This window comes from Dreissena polymorpha, chromosome 7 (genome assembly GCF_020536995.1).
Source record: "Dreissena polymorpha isolate Duluth1 chromosome 7, UMN_Dpol_1.0, whole genome shotgun sequence".
NCBI lineage: Eukaryota > Metazoa > Mollusca > Bivalvia > Myida > Dreissenidae > Dreissena > Dreissena polymorpha.
The window spans coordinates 98125502-98151332 of record NC_068361.1 but is presented as its reverse complement, the minus strand read 5'-3'; the positions used below and the strand labels follow the sequence as shown (position 1 = coordinate 98151332).

At 34.3% G+C, this 25831-nt stretch overlaps 2 protein-coding genes across 2 annotated transcripts; both read left to right on the top strand.

Moving 5' to 3' along the window:
• Nucleotides 1–618: 618 nt before the first annotated feature.
• On the top strand, nt 619–25831 carry LOC127839946 (uncharacterized). Its single transcript, XM_052368340.1, has 6 exons — nt 619–1001; nt 1881–2082; nt 24672–24952; nt 25082–25216; nt 25427–25664; nt 25821–25831. Exons 1-6 carry the CDS (start codon nt 849–851, stop codon nt 25829–25831), a joined length of 1020 nt encoding a protein of 339 aa, XP_052224300.1. The 5' UTR covers nt 619–848.
• Nucleotides 4675–11717, top strand: LOC127839359 (uncharacterized). The gene is made up of 8 exons (XM_052367713.1): nt 4675–4940; nt 5222–5360; nt 5531–5888; nt 6135–6669; nt 7103–7282; nt 8088–8220; nt 8381–8547; nt 9521–11717. The coding sequence occupies exons 1-8, from the start codon at nt 4855–4857 to the stop codon at nt 9699–9701; spliced, it is 1779 nt and encodes a 592-aa protein (XP_052223673.1). The 5' UTR covers nt 4675–4854; the 3' UTR covers nt 9702–11717.

Genomic DNA, 25831 nt, shown 5'->3' with positions numbered 1-25831 from the left:
AAGGCCTTTTTTCTAGCCGCTAGGCATAAATGGGTTAAAGGACATGCATTTTGGAGTATATATATATATACTATCTGCTTTAACTAAACTCCTTGGGTTGGATAAAGAAGCATATCACTTAACACAGTCTACGCGACAAATAAACTTCTCAAAACACTTTAAATAAAACCACAATATTCTATACACCGCACCGCACAAATGACAGAGTGCAGGCAGAAGGGTGGATAACGCGATAAAGCGGATCTTGCTTAAACTTTTGACAGTCCAGTAATATGATCCTCGTTGTGCAGGTAAATTAGATCTCGTTATTTGTCGCATGTTCCCGGTTTCAAGTGATAATAGGTTTGTGCAAATATTTCACAAGCAGTACCAGTCTCACTTGATAAAATAATTGGTAGTTTTTTTTTATAAACAAGTACGAGATTATATTCGCTATGCATTTCGATCGATATTTCAAGACCTAAGAAACCAGAAGTTACTAGCTGCGTTTGTTTTTAAAAGCAGTTGGTACATTTTTGTTTCTCCTGCCTTGGAAGAGTACACTTGCCAAGGCCATCTGGGTTTTAAGCCTCGTTTGCATTCTGCACCAGAAATTTGTCATAAAAACCGATAAGTCAATCTAAACTTGCACCATTCTCATATAGAAGGTTGTTATCAGTTGGAGTTCTTAGACTTACGATGTTTTAAACACGATGTTTTTGATTCAAATAGTTAAGCTGTCGATTTATTTATAACTTAAGAAACTCAACGTGCATAGCCGGTGGTATTAGTTCACATGTGCACGTAGCATAATTTTAACGCTTTGTTGAACAGACATGTTTTGTGAACGGAACGCTTGGAATTGAATAATGGCAACCTCCAGCAAATCGTTGAGTGAAGTACGTGGGGATACCATGCGAACGGAACGCACAATCAGCAAAGAACTAGAATCGGGGAGTACGTCTGTAGATGACGAAGAACTAGAATCGGGGAGTACGTCTGTAGATGACGAAGAAGAACACGTAAGCATTTATGCAGATCGATTCATTGTGTTCAACAGTTTTAGTCATATGAAACTTAATTATTCACGAGATGGCGTCTACCAATGTCAAAGACAGGACATCAAAAGCATTGGCAAATACAAATTTAATTTAAGTATTTTTAATTATTTATTTAAATACAATAATCGCATCGGTAATCGTAAGTTCATCTGTTGTACAAGAAAAGCACATGCTTTTGTTTATGATTGTCGAAAGCGTGTACATTTTTGTGATTCTAGATTAATTTAATTTTCTTCTTTAACAATTCATGATAGTACAGTTTATTATGTACCCTATATATATACCATTCATTCAGTATTCGAACCACTCGACCGTCAAATATGTTATATTTATACACATAGCTAAAACATACTTTAACATGAATTTCTTAATAATCCTCGGGGGTTAACTGAAATATATTTGCAACTTACGTATCACAACCTTACTTAATTACGCGAGCGCTCGCCCTTTACACAGCTGTAAACTATAGTAAACACATGATTAAACATCGTCGTGTACAATACAGCGATATATGTTTATGATGAAAACATTAGTTAACTTGAATGCTGACACTTGTCTCGCAAATCGACTCGTCCAAAGTCGTTATTTGAGCCGTGTATTTCGTCCAAAGATATCAAAACGTTGTTAATAGCATTATCGGTATATGTGTTGCTTGGGAATAGAAATTTTTTTATGGCAAAACCTGTATCCGTCTGATAGAATGTTTTTGGCAATAAAAACAACCCGCTTTCAAAAAGGCAATATTGCTTGCTTCATGCAAACATAGTGATTTCAATTTTTAATTTAAGTACCATGCTTTTAAAAGAATGTTATGTCAGGCCATACAAAATTAATGTTTAGGTTCTAAACATGAAAGAAATCTTCATTACCGACAACGAGGCGAAAGAAAGCTTATTGAAAATATATGGACAAGTTATACAGATGGTTAATGAACTTCCCAAAGAATTGTTAACTTTGTTGTCAAGGCTATACGGAGATGTTTCATCAAAGCTGAAAATGAATGCCACATTAGTTTCAGAGAAATGCAAACTTGTTGTTGCAGGTAATAATAATATAGTTTAACGATATTTACATACATATGCTTTATATGCAGTAACTTACTGATCATGCATATAAATACCGTCTTGTTTCGTTCAAATAAGAGAGAAATGTTCGAATGCAAATATCGTCATCTTGTTATAACAATGATCTATTTGCTACATTTTGTATAATATAACATTTGCCCGATATCAATTACGTGGGTAGTAAAATACTGACTTGAACGTTACATTTTTGCGTTTTGAACTTTGAATTACACAGTTATACTGTTTCATGACAAAAACATTAACTGAAACAGAAAGTAACAATGCTAATTCATTTTTACAGGCGAGTCAAACTCTGATATGAACAGTGTTATAAACACAGTTCTGGGATCCGAGATACTTCCTAATCCACATGTACTTTCGCCAGGAACTATATGTTGTGTGCATACAGTTCCCTCTAACGTGGAGGGATATTTTGTGATTCAAATGACCAATGGATCGAGCGAGAGATATTCTTATCCTAAAGTGCTGGGCGCGTTTCAAGGTCTATTGTCTGACAAAATGAAGGGGACCATGTCCCAGCGCATTGAAACGTATTGCCACCTGCCAGTGTTTGGAAACACCGTAATTTTACTTTTTATACATATTATTCGTTTACTTTTATTTTACACTTTTTAAAATTTAAAGATGCATGTGTAACGTAAAATCAAAAATATAAATGACTTCCTTTACACTATAGGATAGCGTTACAATTGTAAGTCATCCTGGAGGAAATAACATATTGCCGACAGAGTTCATGGAATCGGTTGATGATGCTTCAATTCTCATTTATGTAGTAAACAGCGCATGTTCAGATGGTATTCAGGAAAATAAGGTATATTATTTTCGGTCGACTTATACTTGCTTACACTAACGCTACTTTGGGTGCACACTTCATATGTGTACATCTCTCATATAAACCTATGAATGTTGTGTTCACAAATGTATACTAATATGAAAACTTCTAAAATGTTTAACCACATGCAATGATTGATAAACGAATGGTCAAAATGAATTGATTATTTGATGTGCTTTTCAGTTGATGCAAATGTGCAAACATCTGCAGTCAGACGCACGAGCAGGCAATTTAAATAGCTTTGATCCAAAATGCATTATGTTTGTATGCAATAATTGGGATATTGTTGAGAAAAAGGAACGCTCCGATCCGGGTGCAGAGAATAGAATATGGAAAGAGATTGTTACGAAGATACAGAAATATTTCCCAGGAATTTCTGAACATGATCAAATTTACAAATTGAGCACCACTGAGGCGAGTTATCTACATGTCTTATGGAAAAATAGTTCTACGTTTTAAATTATAAAAGAGTATTTATGCTAAAATATTTAGTGTACACCATTTCCAAAATATGTATGCCGATTATATTGAGTTTATAATATTTAAGAAATAGAAAACCTCACCGAGGGCCCTATGGCAGAATAGTGACCAGCCAGACAGCCCCAAATAGTCCATATACAATTTGGAGCTGCCTGGTTGGTCACTTTCCTGCCAGTGGGCCTTAAATGAGGTTTTCTATTTCTTATATTATACCGAACATTTTTGGGCAGATACATGTCAATAGAAATAAAAATTAAAAAAAAGCAATATAAATTCCATAAATATTTATTAGTAACTATTGCTCGATTGGTCATTGTCGGCTCGGGTACTACTTACATGTACCCCGGGTACTCTTAAGTATACTTACATGTACCCCGGGTACGATAAATATACTAATACGTACCCGGGAAATTTAACGCTAAATCGGTCGTTGTCGGCTTTTTGTTTTGGAAATTAATTATATTAACATTTATTTCAATTACCCGAGCCGACAATGACCAATCGAGCGCTTCATTTAAAAATATGTGCAGTATTGTTGTTGTGTGCGAGTTGTCTCCCTGCGAAAGTTTGATACGGAAAATTCGCTTTTTTATACAAAATTCATTTTTATTGTAAAGCATTTCACATATTGAGAAACATTTTATATACAGATAACTGCTTATATTACAGAAAACTTGTTGCAAAACATTGATCCAAAATAATGTTTGTATTTTTTTAAGATGTGATTAATAATAAAAAAAACACTCGTGACCTGCCAAACGAATCGTTACTATTAATAATATGCACGGTATTATTGTTGTGCGCGAGTTGTCTCCCTGCGAATGTTGGACACGGAAAAATTCGCTTCTTTATACAAAATTCATTTTTATTGTAAGAATTTCACATATTGAGATACATTTTATATAAAAATATCTGCTTTTATTACAGACAACATGTTTCAAAACATTGATCATAAATATAAATAAAGCATTCAATTTATGTTTTTTAAGATGTAATTTAAAATAAAAACACACAATTGCTACCTGCCAAACGAATCGTGCCCAAGTATATGAAGCAAAAATCTCTCCGTTGTAAAACTTGCACAAGTGTTACAAATAACCATTCTAGCGGGCACTATTACATTCGCGCGCATCTAGTCAGCGGGCGCTATTCTGAATAGCGCCTGCTGACTAGATGCGCGCGCATCTTTACCGGACACTATTCAAAATAACAGACCTGTGTAGTTTATATACGCAAAGAAGAAACAAATTGATGTGAGGTATAATATTTGGTAATGTTATATCTGTACACGTGTTTGTTATGAATTGAAAACGTTGTTGGCTTAGCGCTAAGGTCCAACTTTAATAGACAGTTATTTAACAATCCTCTTTTCATTTATGCAAATAAGGCAAGCAGAAGCAGGCGTTCAGGAAATGTCATGAGCGATCGTTTTAAGAAAGTTCATGAAGGATTCCGGAATGTAATTCTTGCAAGTCAGAAAGGGAAACTTCAGAAACAGTTCAGGTTATGTGTATAAGTGTGCTTTAATAATTGTGGTCAATGTTATGATTTAAATAACACCAAATAAGGTATACAAGTGTTTTAGTTTAAATTACTTAGACATTTAATTAAACAAAACGTTTACCGAAGTTGTTGTCATGATGTGTTTTTATATTTCGTTGAATTAAATATTTAAATTACAAACCACTTAATACTCAATAATAGTGTTACAATCTAACCGCTTTTATGACCGCATCCATATAATAAGTACGTATACATATCACACGTTTCTTATTGGTTCTCAGTTGGTTGGAAAGTCTGCTACAACACATGCGAAAACATGCATTAGTAAGGCTAAAGTTTGCCAACGATACCAGTAAGTCGAACGACGATGTGAAGCAAGCTTTTAAAAAGCTGCAGCGATTCAACGCGGAGTCAACAAAGGTACTTGCGCAGTGTTCGCTTCGAATTGGTTCATCATCATGTTTAAATTATTAAGGTGTACTTTATTATTGCAGGAAAGACACGCTTTCATGATTGTACATAGTGCACAGTTATATAGTTTTGTAAGACATGCTGTATTGGGAGCGTTTGTTTTTCTGTATGTTTTACAGATGAAAGTGGATCTTACGCAGCGAGCACGATCACGTTGTGCGCAAATGGCGGTGTTGCTAGAAATACACCTGAAGCAACCAAGTGTTCATAGTGATATCAAAAGTCGATTTTATGCCAATGAAGACATGCCCCTTTCAGATGATAACATCGACGAAATCAGAGCCGAGGTGAAGAGGTATATCCAGGGGCTGATATTAGAAGAAATACAGAAATGGGAACAAGACTCTAAACACTACCAACGCACTGTAACAATGATTAACGAGGAATTTGAAAAGAAATTTCAGTCTCTGCGGGAAGAGTTTGAAGACGTTGAACGACTTGTGCATATTGAGAACGAACCCGACAATGATTTCACAGGTCTGTTATGTCAAAAGTGCCTTTATTGGCTTCTTAAAAAAAAACAAAAAAAACTAGCATGAATAAACCATATTTTTAACATCAGCAAAATTATTTATGTTTAATGCTAAAATAAGATTTTGCTGCCTTTAGTCCATTTAGTTTGGAATAATTGTATTTATACGAAGCGGTAAATTAGTTTTGAGCTACATTATTGCTTGTTTCCGTTTTGATTTAATTTTATTTCTAAACCATTGATTGCTCTAGGGACGGATGAAACACCAACCAACCCGGTTGTTATCGGATCAAAGGATGAAAGGAAATTGAAACAATTTCGGAAAGACAGATCACCGTTTATGAACAAGTGGTTAAAGGATTCTTTAAAGGAATTCTTGAAATTGAAATCAATTGACAAAACTGTGCTTGAAAATTACGTTTCCATGTTAAAGAAACGAATAGATCAAATGAGTGCCCGTATTGTGTCAAAATCAATGCAAGCAGACACGGTGCATTTGAAGTCCATTTTGAAGGACAAGCGTGAATCACGCGAGATTGTTGAGGATTTTACGGATATAAAGACCACCGTTCAAGATCATATTGCGTCATTGAGATTGTTAGAGCTACAATGTCTTGCCAGCGATAAAGTTAACTGTGTTGACATAACTCGTGTTAAAGAAATCGGTACCGGGCATTTCTCAGAAGTTTATGCAGCTAAGTATTTGCAGGAGGACGTAGCACTAAAAGTTATTAAAACATCATCCGCTTCGATGTTTACACATTTGTTCGAGTTAGAAATATTCAGGTATAAACACATTATAACTGTAATTTTGCCTATGCTGTGGTTTAGTAACAAATGTGGTCATACTATTAATTAAATTTATTTACTTTTAGTTTTACATTAAAAACGTTTCAATTTTCTTCCGAACTATACGTATTTTGTGGCGCCTTTGATTTAACTTATTATTCTACAACAAAATTACGGTCGTGGTTTAAACAACGCAGTCTAAAATATAGCGCTATCTATATTGATTGATCTTGGAAGGCTATAAAGGTAATTTATGCAATACATATGAGACTCATCAAGATTTCAATTACATTAAAGATACAGAAAATAAATACAAAAGGTATGGATGACTCGTCGAAATTCAATAATATTGCAAAAGGGTATAACTCTTCAAGTCAACCGTTAAATTACTATGTTACTATTACTATGAAATTATATTCATCTTCTACAGGAGGTTACATCACGAGCACATTGTGAAATTCAAGGGAGTATGTTACACTGACATGTTGCCAGCTGTGGTTGGAGGCGGAAAGCAGGAGAAGCTGAGCAACTTCCGGTTGATGTTCCTGTTTGAACAATGTGACACCAACTTGGAAGATTATGTATTTAATAATCCTAAACTCCAGTGTGGGTAAGTTTTTTTAGTTTAAGTTTTTTTTTTCCAATACTTTTTATTACAAGCCTGGACACAGATACATATACAAATACATATGCAACACAACTTCAGTCATGCGCTATCTATATCATTAGTCACGGTAAGTAACCGCCATAGAGATCATTACCAAGCTTTAGTTTCTTAATAGAATTATTTCTTACGCTTTCTATTTCTTGCATGTAGGTTAATTTTCAATCTAAACTGTGTGACTATCCAGGGTGCAGAATCAGTGGGGTTTTCAGGGGTTTTCAGGGGTTTACACACGGGCTGGACAAAATGTAAACACACCGTTAAGATGCGAATTTCTTAAGTTATTGAAATTCATTTGCAAAAATCTTTAGTGCATAAAATACAGTTTTTCTTGTAGTTTGTGCCGATTGCTTAAGGTATTAGAATAATTCCTTCAATACGTCTGAAATCGGTGACAAAATTTCAGGTTGAGTGAAGCATAACCGTATAAATGAATGCAGTACACATAGAAGCAAATGATTTACAAGAACACATTTTATACAATAACGTAATTATCATGTTTTTATAATTTCTATAAACAACATTAAAATCTGTCTTTTATGCACTAGTTGCAATTCTTAAGAAACAATGTTTTAGAAAGTTATGAAAACCAATCACGACTTACCGGTTCCCACAAAGTCACGTGATCCTGCACCCTGCTATCTTATATTCGTATATCACCCTGTTATTGCAGAAGTGGTGTTAAAACGTTTTGATATTGGTCGGATCATTTTGATCGTTTAACAATTATCAAATGTTTGTCTTCGTTAAGAAATATACCACACAACTCCAGAGGTCAAGCATCCCAGTTCTTTGGCCGAACAGGACAGGCTGTTTGCTCTGCGATGTTGTTCATTCATGGGAGAGGCTATGCGCATAGAAAAATGCACCTGAGAGGCGTTTTGGTAAGACATCGCCTTTTAAATGCTATAAACTCTCAAACGGATACATACATTGACATGTTGAGGGATGTTTATTAAAGATGTGAGCGCATTAAAAAGTGGTTTATTATTGTTTAAACAGGTTTACCACCTTACTTTATGCAACAAATCACTTTTTACACAGTTACAAAACGGAACAGTGAAGCTTTGCGGACCAACTTGTAAGCCGGATACGAACATAAATGATGGATCTAGAATTTTGGCTCCGGAAGTTATGGTACAAGGAAACATTGGTAAACACACGGATATATTCGATTTAGGAATACTGCTGTGGGAACTTTGGTATGGAAGGTAAGACAAATGCAGACACTCAACAGTTATATGTCTGTCAAAAGTGTTCATTGAAGAAAACGCAATTCTGTTTCAAGGAGCAAAACGGTCTTATATAAAGGGTTGTTAACATAAAATTATAATTGACACGCTTTAAGTCCGTTAAAGGATCGAAGCAACGGCTCGTAAGATATAAGTAAGTATGTATTACTCCATTGCTAAGCGTATATTATTAGTGGTAGTATAAGTAAAAGCACCGATATACACATGCGCATTGTTTATAACGGTACTGTGGTTTTGAAATTCTGATTGAAATGCACGCTATTTGTTCTTGCGCTAGTTCAAATCACAGTGGAACACTTTGACATGGATATTTTACACGGCATTATCAGTTTATAATTGCTATGTTAAAATGCTCGTATATTATATATATATATATATATATATATATATATATATATATATATATATATATATATATATATATATATATATATATATATATATATATATATATGTACATTTATATTTAAGTAAAATCCAGTCCTATAGCAATATAATATTTTAGAATACTTGTATCACGACAAATGACAATATATGTTTAAATTGTTTTACCCCGAATTGAAGCAAATTATTTATAATCAAAGCATTGCAATCAAAAGGAAAGCCAATTCATTTTTATGTATGTTTACCACTTATTCTTGGCACTAACACTTGGCACTCATACTAGTGCTTGTCTATGTTATTTATCCGTGAAAACGTTTGCTTACTGTGAACATGTTTTAACACAGAAATGCGCTGTGTGTTTTAATTAACGACTTTTTCGAATGTAGAAAATGTTTTAAATGTATACCGGCAAGGGAAATATAAGATGATAAGTATATGCAATATTTTATGTGCCTAAAACGAGGTCGTTGTTTTGCGAACCGCAAACCTTTAACAAATATGTATTTGAATAGTCATTCTTTTACTTGTATTTGTCCTTTTATCCTAGACGGGCCGCGATAGATTTGAAAAAGATTCGATCTATAACCTGCAGACAGCATCCTGATTGCAATGCCAAGCACGCAATGCCGGAGGGTCTGGCACGTGTTGTAGAGAACTGTTGGGCGCTAAACCCAGAGGATAGACCTCTTGCCGGTCTGCTGTTGCAAGAAATGTATTCGATTATGTAACAATAGATGCTTTAAAGCTGTTATTGATGGTTTTATGTAACGAATTGATGCGTTACAACAACAACGGATACAAACGTATATATTTTAGGTTTCTCGTTTGAAATAACATACCTCAATACTGGTCTCGGATTGATACTTCGACACTAAATACCAAAACTACATCTTTAGTTGGAATGTGTTGATGTTATTATTAAAAGCGGCTTATGGGCACATATCAGACTGTGTGTTTTATTATGTGTTTATGTTTGTTTTACGCGTAAATGTACATCTTTTGGATAAGGCTACACTAGGGGTTTAACTATATGAAATTGATGACAATGCTTCACGTTTAAAGTATAGACTGTATATACATTAATATTTTTATACTGGAGAGTATAAGTTAATTTAAGATAACATCAATAATGCAAAAGACCTACAAAAAATACTACATATGCAGTGTTTACAAAAAAGATTCGTATGAACGTACATTTTGTTGAACATATAAGAATGATAATGCAGAATTTTCAATGTCGTGTTTCTGTGCAAGTGTACATGACCAATAACGACAAAATACCAGCATTGAAATAAGAAAGAAACAAGTAATACTCTTTTCGCTACATTGAATCTGTGCACTTTGTTTTCTTTTTAAGAGAACACTTAAAAAAATACATACGTGTACTGGTTTATAACAAGTCTGAACAAGATATGTGTCAATCGGGCACATTGCCCCCTGTTTCCAATTCCGTATCATTACTCCACATATGTACAAGATATGTGGCTTAATTGTTAGAACTACGTGTTGTTCTAGGATAAATTCATTCTCTGAAGTAACGGCGATAAATGACATGCGTGTGTTTTGTAATTAATATGGGCTTAACAAGAGGTCGGGCAGGCCTTTCAATCGGTTTAATCTGTCAATACTTTTCATTAATTGTTCCAATTAATGGTCTTGTTCACTTGTATGCTTAATTTTTTTTGTATGTATTGTTATGAATTGTATATGCAACATATCACATTACATAAATACCCGACTGGAGGAAGGTATAAAATTTGTTCAATAATCCATATATTTTTAACTCTACATATGTTTTCATATTTGATCTTTGCATCTTGCATAATATATCTTGGTCACGTTACCGTACATAATTTACATCAAAATGGATTCTCATATTCAAGCATAGTACAAAATTTGTATTTACTTTAATATAATAAAACATGAATGTGTTTTGCCCATGTTTCTCTTATATATAATCGATATGCAAAAATGCATCGGCATTTAATAAACATACAATAACACTTAATCAGATGCTGTTTTGACGGTTTTCAGAAATGTGAATGACAATTATCCACTGTCTTCATGTTATCCTGTCGACTCGTGTTAAATATTTTTATAAAGTATATTTTTCTTGAGTACTTTTTTCGCCGCCAGTTTGTTTAACTAAAATGGTATTCATCTGCAATGTCACGTGAATTACTACAAAGAGTTACAATATCTTTCTTTCCTATGCAAGCGATTATCACTGAAACTACTCGTTTGAATTCTTAATGGAGGCTTGGCATTCTTAGAGAAATATTTGAGAGTTTTAAGTGAGACATCACTATATCTTTCCTATTCAAACGATATATTTCATTATTTGTACACTACTAAACCTGGATATTGAATTGTATGTTGCAAATAATGCAAATATTGCAAATATTGCAAATATTGCCTAATGCAAACTATTTTTGTGTATTTAAAAGTAATGTGTTTTTGTTAAAATTAGGATAATTTTTAAACACGTACGCAACCACAAATCATGTAGGCGATTTTGTTACATTTGTAGACCAATTTCTTTTCCATTACTATTGTTTTTCAGAGCATCGTTATAAACAACCCTTAATATACTATTACTACTATCTTTCATTTTCAACCAGTGTTTTATTTTTCGGATGTGTATGTTGATATGAAGTGAATATCAGCCCAGTGCCACATAAACTGCAGCACAAAATGCATTTATTACTCTTTGTATTGTTTTACAAAATTAAAGGTAAATTCTTTCTTGTTCCTTTGATTTCGTATCTCCCCAAACATCGCAAGAATTTTTCAGCATTGTTGTTACAAATGCATCGAATAGTTGACAACATTTTGGCTAAAGATCAAAGACTGCGAATTTGCAAATAGAACATTGAAGGATTTTAAGGCCTTTTCATTGAGACGTTCAATGCTGTTCATAAAGTTTCCAGTGTAATTGAAAGCAGCACGTATATTGTTGAAATCACGAAATACTTCTATTGTTGACTATTATAGGTCAATGTTTTGTTTGCTAAGAACGCCCAACGTTTTCAGAAAACTATGTTTTGTTCATGTTGTATTTACAGTCAGACAATATGTACAACTATATGAAAATAACAGATCTAATTATCATTGAGTTTCTTTAGAAGTTTTACCTTGAATACAACAAAAGCATAGTTAAATTATATATGGATAAGCATGCATCAAGGCTACACTGTAAATAAAGCTCAAAAGCTTCAACAGACGATGAAACCAAAAGAACTTACACCACAACCCCTTATTGTAAACCAATAAAAAACTGAACTACTCAAAATAAGAAGAGCATACCTTACCACACGATTTGACTTTTGGATACATGTCTTTAACAATTCTAATTAATTTTTATGTAGTAATGCACTTTGGTTAAACATGTTTAAAACTGTAATTGATAATTCTATCGATAACAGTTTTAAACATTTTTAATGAAAGTGCAATGCTATACTTAAAATAAAAACATTTCATCGTGTCCAAGTGTATGAAATAGAGCCTCATATTTTAATTCAGCAATTTCTGAACAAGATAATATAAAATAAAAATTTGGTTCGGATTTGGAACGCCCTTTACAAAATCCGAATTGCGCGCCCGAAATATTGTTTTGTCCGTACATAACTTTTCAATGCGTTTATTTAGGACTGTCATAAATAGCTCAGACAAACAAGTGTTATACCACGATAATTATAAACGTCGCTTTTGTCGCTTTTTTGTAATGGTAGTATAAAGTCTTCCATAAAGCTTCCTGGGTAGTACTCCGAATTGAACGTCATGTTTAAATATTGCATAAATGACTAGAAAGAACACCGAAAACCCTCCATAAAATACTCCTGTAAGCTTTATTACGCTCGAGCGATTTAACAGCACTCTGTTTTGGCCTGGGGCGTTGCTCCAAGGCCATGGTAATGATACTAATTTCTGAGAGTATCCGAATTGGCTGGCTGCCCAAAACCAAATTCCCCAAAATCCGATTTACCACTTATTTCGTGCACAATAAGAGTAGTTATTCGCAGATCTCAATAATTCGCCTTGTAAATACAAACATCACTATATAACATGACAGTGTCATAAAAAAGGTAAAACATATTATTGGAGCAAAATTGCTTAGCATTGGCTACGACATAGTTTTTATTGTTTACATATTTATGCGATAATAAGTTCCTCACTTCACGGATTTGGCCGAAACGATACGAGTGATTACGGAGAAAGTAAGAAGATTTTTTTTCTGATACATTTTTTGAAGACTTATATTTGGTATTTATACACATATTTTAAAATATTGTTGATTTATTTTGCGTTAACAAGACATTTCAGAAAAAAAGAAAATATTAAACAAATATTCACGGTCATTCTCGGAAATAGACCAAATAAGAGGAAATGGTATTTCACTTTATTTGACGCCAACAATAACAGTATTTTTGCGGCCATGTTGTTTTTGTTGTATGTCTTCACCGCCTTTGTAGATGAACCTCTACCAGATCTGTAGAGTTGAACAAAAGGTTATCGTTCCCACCACCAGTATCGCGTAGTCCTCCACCGTATATGTACACTGTTGCATAAACACAAATATTGTCTTTTCTTGCAGTCTCTGAGCTTGCGCACTCAACCGCTAGGGTCAATCCGTATACATTCGGACAAAGGGAGAAATTCGGACAATACTTCTTCCCAAGCACACTAAATCTAGCCCCAGGCCTTCAGCGCCTTTATCGCTTTGATTCTGTAAGGGTAATCGGCTGGTCTAGTTAAGTATTACACACCGATAAACTATAAAATGTCTACAAAAATATTATGTTGTTTACTGTAACAGTTGAATTAATTATTTATTAAATTGGCAAAGTATAATTTAAATGTATCAAAAGAAATGACAGCTTTGTCGGGAATCGGTTTACGTTTACAATAATACTACCGAAGTTTGTGTTTTATATCTTTTCAGACGATACATTTCTTTCTTTTGTTAAATATAAATAAATCGCCCACCGTTTTCTTTATAGGTTCAAGACAAAATATATCAAAATTTCGGACAATATTGTTAAAACGCGGTAACCAACCAATACTGCCTGACCGGAAGAACTGTGAGTGTTTTGATCGTTTGACTTACATTTAATTCTAATTTCGTAATTTAGATTATATTTCTGATCAGATTTCTGGCCAGTTAATAAACAAACAACGGTTCGTGGTCACTGCATTAATTAAATTGTTTAATAGTAAAATCATTGTGTAGAATGCCTTTCGTTCATCAATTACAACCGTTATTCGAACAAAAACGTGTAGTTACTAGAATTATAAATACGACCATTCGCAATACATAGGAACGTAGATTTTCTAAGATTTATCAATGTCATACCGTTACTACTTTGAATAGTATTGCCCGAGGCCCGTACTGGGATCAGAGTCATAGTCAGGGTCATCAAATGAATTGGTATTATGCACCGTCTTTTTTCATTTCTTTTGAAAAAAATACCTTCAAATTTCATTCTTATCATGGCTTGAATATAACTTTTAAATTCACTTTTCCAGTCAAGCAAGTGCCATCAAATTGCACTTGTCCTTACCAAAAAATTACTTGTTCTGAAATTAATATGTACCTAAATATATTTGTTTTCAGTAAATCAAAAAATATACATGGTAGCAGACCACGGCTAGAAGAGTGTTTTCTTATGTTGTCGCTAATAAGTTTACTGCCCAATAGTTTAACAAAAAAATACGACTAGAACTGCGTAATGAGGTTTAACTTCAGACAATATTTAACAATAAATGTGACGTTAATTAACGAAAAGGAAAGTGACGTTGTAAAATAAAATATATGGTAGCTAGCAACACTAGCGTTTTTAATTGAACTTTGCAATTTATCTCCCTTGCTTGCAATACGGTTTAGAGTATAACTAAGTATTTTGCAAAGTAGTTTGCAATTTACTGTTTAAATTTCAACAGCATTATAAGTAAATTCCATACACATTGCAAGCTTGTTTAAAGCTATTTCCTGGCTAGTCTGTAATGGATAGAACAGACATTGAGAACTGTTTTTATCTTACTTTTTTTTTCATTTGTTCGGTCGTACTAGAAGATTATTGGTTTGCTTGTGCGGACAAAAACAACGACTAGAACTGCGTAATGAGTTTTGACTCGTACTTTATTATACAATACAATGTGACGTGAATAAACCGAACGCGAAAATGACATTGTATACAAAATATAGGACAACTAAAATCTAATGGAACTGACGACAACATCGTGTTTGATTCAACTCTGTGATTTATCTCCCTTCTAACAATACGGTTTGATTTATCTCTCTTGCTAACGGTTTAGATTATAAGTTGTTTAAATGTCTACATCGTTATAATTAAATTCCATAAACATCACAAGATTGTTTAAACCTATTTCCTGGCTAGTTTGTAAACTTTAAGGAAAGAGATGACATCGAGAATTGATTCTTCGGACTAGATAATTATTGGTTTATTTCTCCCACACAATCAGACAACTGTGTATGAAAATAAATGGTAGTAAAGCAAGACTAATGTAGCTATATATTTGTGCAAACATGAATTATATATGCGTGAATGAAAAAGGGGTAACACTTGGAGTAAATGCAACTGAAGCACACACGTGTGTTAAAGAGAACCCTTGTTTGTCAACAAATCGGCCATACCCATGACGAAGTTGATAATTTTATATGTTGCAGTAACTTATAAAACATATCTTATTTATAATTCATATTCAACTTTCAGCATTTGCCTAAAGGTATAATAATTTACATGGAATACATCATTTGCAAACGATAGCAATCGGGCCCGCAATAGCTCATATTGCTCAGTTCATATTCCTAAGCAAAGCGATGACATTCAGAATTACCCAGTTTTACTGCATTATAGTTCAACTGTGCAAACAAATGATTTATATATGACAATGATGAAAAGTTCATAACAATCTCACAGTGGAAAAAAAGTTTACATGACTTCTGCCAAGATCAGGAAAGAATTACTTCTCTAAAACTTGAACTTCTAAAAACGTTTTCCATAATGAAAAGACCGGGAATTATTATCAGACGAATAAGCCGAGTTTTTCAAAAATTTAATTGCATTTCTGCATGAAAATGTCACCCGAGGAACTAATTCCGAAAGGCAGTCGTAGGTATCGGTACCTTCAAACGGTGTCGAAAAACACGTCAGTAGGGCAGACTCTTGGTCAAGTTTCACACTCCAATAGGCATGTGTGATATCGAGGATGCTAAAGTGCGTAGCTCCTGATAAGTCATTCGTAACGTCTTCTAACGTCGGCATGGGGTAATGGGGTCTGCATATAGCGTCATTCAAAGCTTTTGGGTCTATGCATACTCTGTGTTGGCCTGTCTTATGTTTCTCTATAAGAACTGTACTGTTTACCCATGCGGTTGGTTCGGTGACCTTTGTGATGATTCCATCGGATACCATTGATCAAGCTCAGCCTTAAACCTAGATTTGAGGGCTTCTGGTACTTTGCGCGGGGGTTCACGACGGGGACTGCATTTTCTTTCAAATGCAATTTGGCATAACCTGGGATTTCCCCTACACTGCTGAATAGCGTTTTGAATTCGGACATCATAGTGCCCTTGGTTAGAGGCGTCTACTCTTTTTTTCTACTGCGTACGTCAATTTGATCAATTTTTAGATCAAGTGATGATTTGAGACCAAGCAGTGGAGGGGCTTTGTTTGCGACTACATAAAATCATGCGTCTACTTTGTCTGATAAGTGGGAGCAAGGGAGACGTACTTTGCCTATAACCTTAATGAGGTCACCTGAGTATGAGGTGAGTTTACTGTCGGGGGGTTCCAATGGGCTGCTCAGCTTAAGATCGCGAAATATATCGTGAAGGATTAAATTGCACTCACTTCCTGTATCAATTTTGAAATTGACCGGAGTCATGTTTGGCCCAATTAAAATTTGTACAAATGCACGGTCTGGAGATTGTGAAGAATGTGCATTTACCACGTCAACGAAGTACTCCAAATTGTCGCCGTATCCATTGTCACTGTGTCCACAGGCACCTTCCACAGCACTATTGTAAATGTCATGCACTGATTTGTGCGCACTCCGTTGTTGTCTACACTTAAAGGCAAACTGGTTGAGTTTGTGGCACTTTCTGCACTGCTTTCCGAAAGCAGGACATGATTGTTTGTTTGGCCCATGGTTATTGCCGCAGTTGTCACAGGGTTGCTGTCCACGGTGTTGCTGTTGTTGTTGTTGTGGGTACTGCTTATGTGGAGTCTGGCGTCGTTTTGGTCATGATTTCCGCTTGGGGGCGATGGCGTCCACTGGTGTTGCCGTCATTGACGTTGCGCCGGTTTGATTAGAAGCAATGTTCATCGATGTCATTTGATGTTGGCAATATTCAAAACTTTGGGCAATCTGAAGTTTGTCACCCTCGTTGATCAGTTTTTCTCGAATTCGTGTGTTGTTGGTACCGATCACCAGTCTGTCCCGGATCATCTCGTCTTCGATGCCCTTGTCTTTAAATCGACAATCTTGCGCTCTGCGGCGGAGTCGGGTGATGAACTTGTCGACTGAGTCTGCCCCTTGGACTTCATTGTCAAAACGAAATCTGGCGAAGACAATGTTAAGTTTCGGCTGCACGTACGTGTGAAATCTCTTATAGTGTGCCTCAAGACTTTTGTTTTCCTCGTCGGAGAGCTGCCAAGTTTGATATATGTCTCGCCCTTTGTCGCCAATCCATAGAAGAACGTAGGCGATTCTTTCTTCTTCTTTTTTGTCCTTTAAAGGCCCTTTGAACACAAGTTCGGTGTGACGTTTAAACTTCTCTCATGCTTCAGGTAGATTTGAACTTTCCCAGTTACCGTAGAAACAGAACACCGGTCACTTGTTCCTATTTTTATTGGTGCTTATTTAAAGTACTTAGAACAAGTCTGTGTCGTTATTTATTAACGCCAACAGACAGTACACATGTTGCTCCCAAGTAATGGAAGCTGGTCACCTTTACCAGCTTCTCGTCGTTTATGGTGATTACTGTCCTGGCGTAGTTCAAGCTGTTCACAATGTTCTTCGACTTTTCCGTGCTCACCTCCATCCCGTATGATGCCGTCCTTTCAGAGAGTCCATTTGTGAGGTCTGTCACATTATGGTTAGAAATTGTAGGTGGAATATGTGGGTTTACCTCATGTAAGAAATATTGAACATTTTATCAAAAGGGCCAGTAGACATGACAGTCACAAAGTGCACATATGTTCAAATAAGCTTATCGATGAGGGAGAGATTAAAGAATAGTATAGTTGACACAAGGCCGGATATGTTTGTATTGGTCAGGTAAAAGTGTTTATTCAGTTAAATCTCTCATCAAAAGGTTGGATAAAGCTTGTTAATATTTGGGTGGTTTGTCTATCCCGTTCCCAGGGCTTCATTGATTCAGTATCTTAAGTAATCTATCCAATCAGAAACAACCACGCATAGAACACTGACCAATGGGATTTATAACTGAGTTTCACGGGGCAAATGTTAGATGGAAATAGTCAGTTAGCGTTTAGACTTGGAGGCGTACGGATCGAGAAAGATACGATCATGTAGCTATCAGACTGTATTTGTATAACTGAAAATATTAGTTATGTTAGACATTAAATTGGACTAGAAACTGATATATGGTGTTGTTGAATATTTTATCCTACATTATGCAGAGAAACCAACATTAATAGGGAGGGACGGACTTGTCCCATGCGTGACACGAGAAAATGGTAGTTAATGCAAATCTCGTCATCTTGGCAATACGCGCATGACGAGATATCGAATGAAAGGCTACACACCGGTAATTTAAGAGTAATGAACATTGCTAGTAATTATGTGTCGTCCATGAACTATAAACGATTACGTGGCAGGTCGTAGAAATCTCTGCTGGTGCCACCCATATTGAACTGTAATGCTTATCACAAACAGTTGTGTAAATAGCACACATTAAGACAGGATACATTAAGACAATTTTTTCTAACAAAACATGGTTGTCATGGACAAGAAAAACAAGCATAGTTCATATATTTATAATGATTTAAAGGCCAATCCATAACAAATAAAGCAGCAAATGTTAAAAAATGTGTGAACTTTTTGTTTGCACTTGCTATTTTCTACTGCGAGCCAAAACAAATAAAATAACGGCTCTAAAATTGTATGTAATGGTAAAACTGTAATAAACATTTGCTGCGCATGTGGCATATTAGACAGAATATTGATGCAGTTCTTTGAATTACTGCATATCGAATCTCGTTTGCATTGCTTTTAATTATTTGTTTTCATTAGTTTCGCAATATTTAAATATATGTCAGCAAAACACGGTACATAAAGAGATATATTGGTTACTATCGAAACCATGAAATTGTGTTTATTTGTTCATGTTTTAATCCAGTAGAATGCATATTAGTCTAATTAATGAGTACATAGGTAAGTGATTTAATTGAAAAGGAGAGTACATGACACTTATTTGATTTCACAAAAATAAAGAAATTAATTGACTCACCAATTTTATGGCATTGGTTAAAACTTCTTTTTGAAACATTTTTTAAAAAATACACCATTGTTGGAAATATTTACATGTTATTGTGACCTTATGGTTGAAACACTCACCATTAATGGTTATGTATTGATATGAAGTATCACCCAATCATTGCTCTTGTGATCAACACATTAGGCAATACATTAAAAATAAATAGTTGATTCGTGAAAAGTTACCCTTTTCACGCTGAGTAATAGACATTGTTCACAAGTAGATGAATAAATAATAAAAAAACATACCGGGTAATATGTAAACAATACTGAGTGTACATAGCATTACATGTATAAAAAATCAAGTGCAGAAACAACAAAAATGTTGACATTACTAGATTCCCTTAGCAAACTTTAATGCTTTATATGTTCAGTTATGCATGACAGACTTATAAAAACAACACGATATACATCTGTTCCATTATGGCATACAGAATCACACAATAAATAAAAATGCAAAATTGCAATTATTTCACGAGAAATGACCTGTTAAGTCCTGTGATATTTAACACTGTTTCACAAAGTAAATAAAAAAACACCCTTTAAACACAATATAGTGTAGGTATAATTATCTGCACACAGTCAAAACTTACACTTTGATGTAAACTTGGTAAGACCGAGTTGCAACAGGATCGGTAAAACTTCCTTCTACTATATGTTTCATATTAAACTTAATCTGCGTGAAAATATCAAAACTAATTATCAGTAAAATTATATAATGCAGATAAAACATATTTATGTATTATACACACTTTTATCTGAACGCTCCGGATATTCACAGTTAACAGAGCATAGTCAATGTTTAAATTAAAACAATTATATAAAGTATAATGGTTAATAATTACTTGAACATACGTGTGTTTATTGAAGATATCATAGTGTTGAAGAGAAGAACGAGCTATGCAGGTTACACGGTTAACAAAAAATAATGTTCATCATAAAAAAAATTGTTCATAAGTAATAAATCTCGTTACAATCTAAACAAGATACAAATATGCCAAAACACCTATGCGCACAACATATGTTTTGGCAAAAGCGTCAACTTCAACAAAAATTACAAATAATTTTGTAGTTTATAGTGCATTTAAAAAACGACTTCCAAAATTGTGCCTGTCCACTATTCATACTAGTAGCACGCAACTTGATCATTAAAATTATTATTTTCAACTTGATCATGAATTTATATGAATACACTTAACTTACAACTTATCAACATAATAAAACATTTCATGAGATTGGCAACGCATTTTATAATGTTGTAAATCTAATTACGAATGGATTCGTAATTGCTTACATACTGTTAAGAGATTGTACAAAGATATGCAACACAAATTCTTTTATAATAGGCGAATGTTCAGTTCACAGTGTTTACATGCCAATTGAGGTATTGTTCACAATTTTTCATGACAATTTTGATTATGCCACCAGGGTTTTTTCACAGTCTGTTAGATGTCGACTGATTACCTGTTAAAGTATTATCTTAAAACTTTAAGGGTACTATTTGCACAAACATAATATTTCGAAAGACTCGCTCCAATATTTTGTTATATACATAACTTATTTGAATACGTAATTTTTAGACAATCACTTGACAATCAATTTGTTTTTGTTTCTGACATACTAAGGAACACTTAAAGCGTCAAGCCTACTCACGATGTAAGCACATGGTTCTTCTGCTAGAGACATACCTGAAGCAGACGTGTGCTTGCAATTTTGACAGCAAATTATATTTTCACCAAATGATCTTGTCATCAACTTTCAATAGATGATATGGTCACCACAATATAAGCGACTTGTATCTTCAGCTTGTGCATGCATACGAGCATCTGATATTTTCAGAAACAAAAATTGCAAGCAACCGGTAATACCAGTAACTAAATGTTAATACCAACTGTTCTAATCAGAAAATGATAATGCCATCAACTGCTAATGTTTGCGTGGGAAGTACCCATGGTGAAATAGTCTTTCCATGCTGTCTACAAGGGCAAGCCAATACAATATGAGCATATTTTAAATGTTGATATAATTTAACAAATATTGATAAATATAATATGTTTTACAATCGTAATGTTAAAACAGGAAAGTTCATAGATGTCGGCAGCTATGACAAGACTGGCCCGGTTATCTATCTGGTACTTTTCAGCACCCTTCGATATCCTTTACTAATGTAAGCACCTGACACTCTTGAAGTCACATTAAAAATATGTTCTAATGATATATCGGCCGATATTTGTTTCGGTTCTTTGAAAAAAATGTTCTAATGATATATCGGCCGATATTGGTTTCGGTTTTTTGAAAAAACTGGCCGCCAGGAGGCAGTTTTCCTTAAATGGCTTTCGTGAAAAATTGTTAATGATCTCTGCCAAATATATTAACCAATCTTCATAAAACCTGTCAATAACATTTTTCCAAATACATTCTCACCTGTATGTGAAATTTGCTCATGTGAATTATGTCAACAGGTTAATACAATGTGTCAATGATAAAACTCTAGAAGAAACCGTTTTGTCCGAACCTCATTTACATCGTAAAAACTGTGTTCTAATGGTTTCTTATCTGAGTTTTACAAAAAATGATCATAGAAATTGAATAGTGATGTTTGATAATGAACTTTCATTATTTTGATCTCAACTGTCTCACAATAACTTAGTTCCTTGCTTTCTCAGGTTAGCGCCTAAGTGTCCACGGTCCTCTTGTTTACATTTTTTTTCTTTTTATTGTACAACATTGTTGGTAAATATTGCAAATTTCATACAATCCTGATTTCACTACCTTAAGCATTAAGGGACGTGACTTTTTGAGTATATGTATACTATCTGCTTTGACTGTACTGGTTTTGTTGTTTCAAAAAGCATATCATTTCACACAGTCTACGCGACTAATAAACTTCTCAAAACACTTTAAATAAAACCACAATATTCTATACACCACACCGCACTCACTGAGTACAGGCAGAAGGTTTGAGAACGCTATAAAGCGGATTTTGCCTAAACCTTTGTCAGTCCAGTAATATGATCCTCGTTGTGCAGGAAAATTAGATCTCGTTATTTGTCGCATGTTCCCGGTTTCAAGTGATAATAGGATTGTTTCCTGCATTCCTTTTATTTATAGTGCATTGTTCGAAAAATTATAGGACATTTGCAGAGTACAGCGTTAAAAAATACGCATAATTTTGCTCGACAATGTGTGTTTATAAAGTATATGTTTCACAAGAAGTACCAGTTAAAGTTGATAGAAGGATTGGTAGTATTTCATAAACAAGTACGAGATAATACTCGCTGTGTATTTCGATCGATATTTTAAGACCTAAGAAACCAGAAGGTACTAACTGCGTTTGTCTTCAAAACCAGTTGGTACATTTTTGTTTCTCCAGCCTTAAATGAGTATACTTGTCAAGGACATCTGGGTTTTAAGCCTCGATTCCATTCTGCACCAGAAATTTGACATAAATACCGATAAGACAGTACAACCACATGCTCTATCCTTCTGTATAAGGTTGTAATCGATTGGAGTACTTAGACTCGTTATGTTTTAAACACGATGTTTTTAATCAAATAGTTTAGGCGTCGATTAATCTGGAACTTAAGAAACGCGACGTGCATAGCCGGCGGTATTTGTTCGCATGTGCATGTAACATAATATCAATGATTTGTTGAACCGACATGTTTTGTGAACGGACCACTTGGAATTGAATAATGGCAACCTCCGGGAAATCGTCGGGTGAGGTATGTGGGAATAAAATGCGAGCGGAACGCACAATTAGCAAAGAACTAGAATCGGGAAGTACGTCTGTAGATTACAAAGAAGAACCTCCGCTATCAGAACACGTAAGTAGATCATTCATGCAGATCGATGCATTATGTTCCACAGTTTTAGTCATATGAAACAGAATTATTCACGAGATACCGGCTACCAATGTCAAAGACAGGATATCACAAGATTTGGCAAATAAAAATCAAATTTAAATATTTTTCATTATTTATTTAAATTCAATAATCGCATCGGTAATCACAAGTTCATCTTTTTTTCATGTTTTTGTTTATGATTGTCGCAAGCGTGTATATTTTGTGATTATAGATTAATCAAATTTGCTCCTTTAACAATTATTAATAATAGTACAGTATATTATGTACCTATATATACCATTCATTCAGTATTCGAACCACTCGTCAAATATGTTACAGTTATAACCATGGCTAAAACATACTTTAACATACAATTCTTAATGATCTCTGGGGGTTAACTGATAGATATTTGGAACTTTGGAAGTATCACAACCTTACTTAATTACGCGAGCGCTCGCCCTCTTTCACACAGCTGTGAACCATAATAAAAACATGATTGAAAATCGTCGTCTACAATACAGCGATTTGTATGATGAAAACAGTAGTAAACTGGAATGCTGACACTTGTCTTGCCTATCGACTCGTCCAATATCGGTATTTGAGCGGTGTATTTCGTCCAAAGATATCAAGGTATTGTACAAAACGGTGTTAATAACATGATCGGTATACATGAGCGTGTTGCTGGGACATAGAAAACTTCACGAAAAGCAATATTGTTTGCTTCATACAAACATTGTGATTTCAAATAATAAATAAACTAACATGCTTACAAAAGAATGCCATACACAATTAATGTTTAGGTTCTAAACAACATGAAAGACATCTTCATTACCGACAACGAAGCAAAAAATAGCTTATTGAAAATATATGGACAAGTTATAAAGATGGTTGATGAACTTCCAAAAGAATTGTCAACTTTGTTGTCAAGGCTATACGGAGATGTTTCATCAAAGCTGGAAATGAATGTCACATTAGTTTCAGAGAAATGCAATCTCGTTGTTGCAGGTAATAATAATCATTGTTTAACGATATTTACTTACATATTCTTTATATGTAATAACTTACTGATCATGCATATAATAATCGTCTTGTTTCGTTCTAATAAGAGAGTAAAGTTCAAATGCAAGCATCATCATCTTGCTATAACAATGATTTTTTTGCTACATTTTGTATCATATAATAATTGCCCGTTATCAAGTACGTGGGTAGTAAAGAATACTGACTTGAACGTTAAATTTTTGCGTTTTGAAATTTGAATTACAGCTTTACTGTTTTATGACAGAAACATTGACTGAAACACAAAGTAACAATGCTAATTCATTTTTACAGGCGAGTCAAACTCTGATATGAACAGTGTTATAAACACAGTTCTGGGATCCGAGATACTTCCTAATCCACATGTACTTTCGCCAGGAACTATATGTTGTGTGCATACAGTACCCTCTAACGTGGAGGGATATTTTGTGATTCAAATGACCAATGGATCGAGCGAGAGACATTCTTATCCTAAAGTGCCGGGCGCGTTTCAAGGTCTATTGTCTGACAAAATGAAGGGAAAAATGTCACAGCGCATTGAAACGTATTGCCATCTGCCAGTGTTTGGAAACACCGTAATTTTACACTTTATTATACATATTATGTGTTTACTTTTATTTTACATTATTCGAAATGTATACATTTATAAATATGCATGTGGAACAAAAACTCAAAAAATGTAAATGACTTCCTTTACACTATAGGATAGCGTTAAAATTGTAAGTCATCTTGGAGGGGATAACCTATTGCCGACAGAATTCATGAAGTCGGTTGATGATGCTTCAATTCTCATTTATGTAGTTAACAGCGCATGTTCAGATGGTATTCAAGAAAAAAAGGTATATTATTTTCAGTCGACTTATACTTGCTAATACTAACACTACTTTGGGTGCACACTTCATATGTGTACATCTCTCATATAAACCTATAAATGTTATGTTCACAAATGTATAATAATATGAAAATTTCTAATATGTTAACCACATGCACTGGTTGATTAACGAATGGGCATAATGAATGAATTAAATTAACATGTACGTGTATTTCAGTTGATGCAAATGTGCAAACAGCTACAGTCAGACGCACGAGTGGACAATTTAAATAGCTTTGACCCAAAATGCATGATGATGTTTGTATGCAATAATTGGGATATTGTTGAGGAAAAGGAACGCTCCGATCCTGGTGCAGAGAGTAGAATATGGAAAGAGATTGTTACGAAGATACAGAAATATTTCCCTGGAATTTCTGAACATGATCAGATCTACAAGTTGGGCACCACTGAGGCAAGTAATCTACACGTCTTATGCAAAAATGGTTATACGTTTTTAATGTTAAAAGAGTATGTATGTACACCATTTCCAAAATATTTATGCCGATTGTAATAATTGTATATCATTTGGAAAATATTATATCTGTACTTGTTGTAAACTATAAATGTCCTAGTGCTTCTCTGA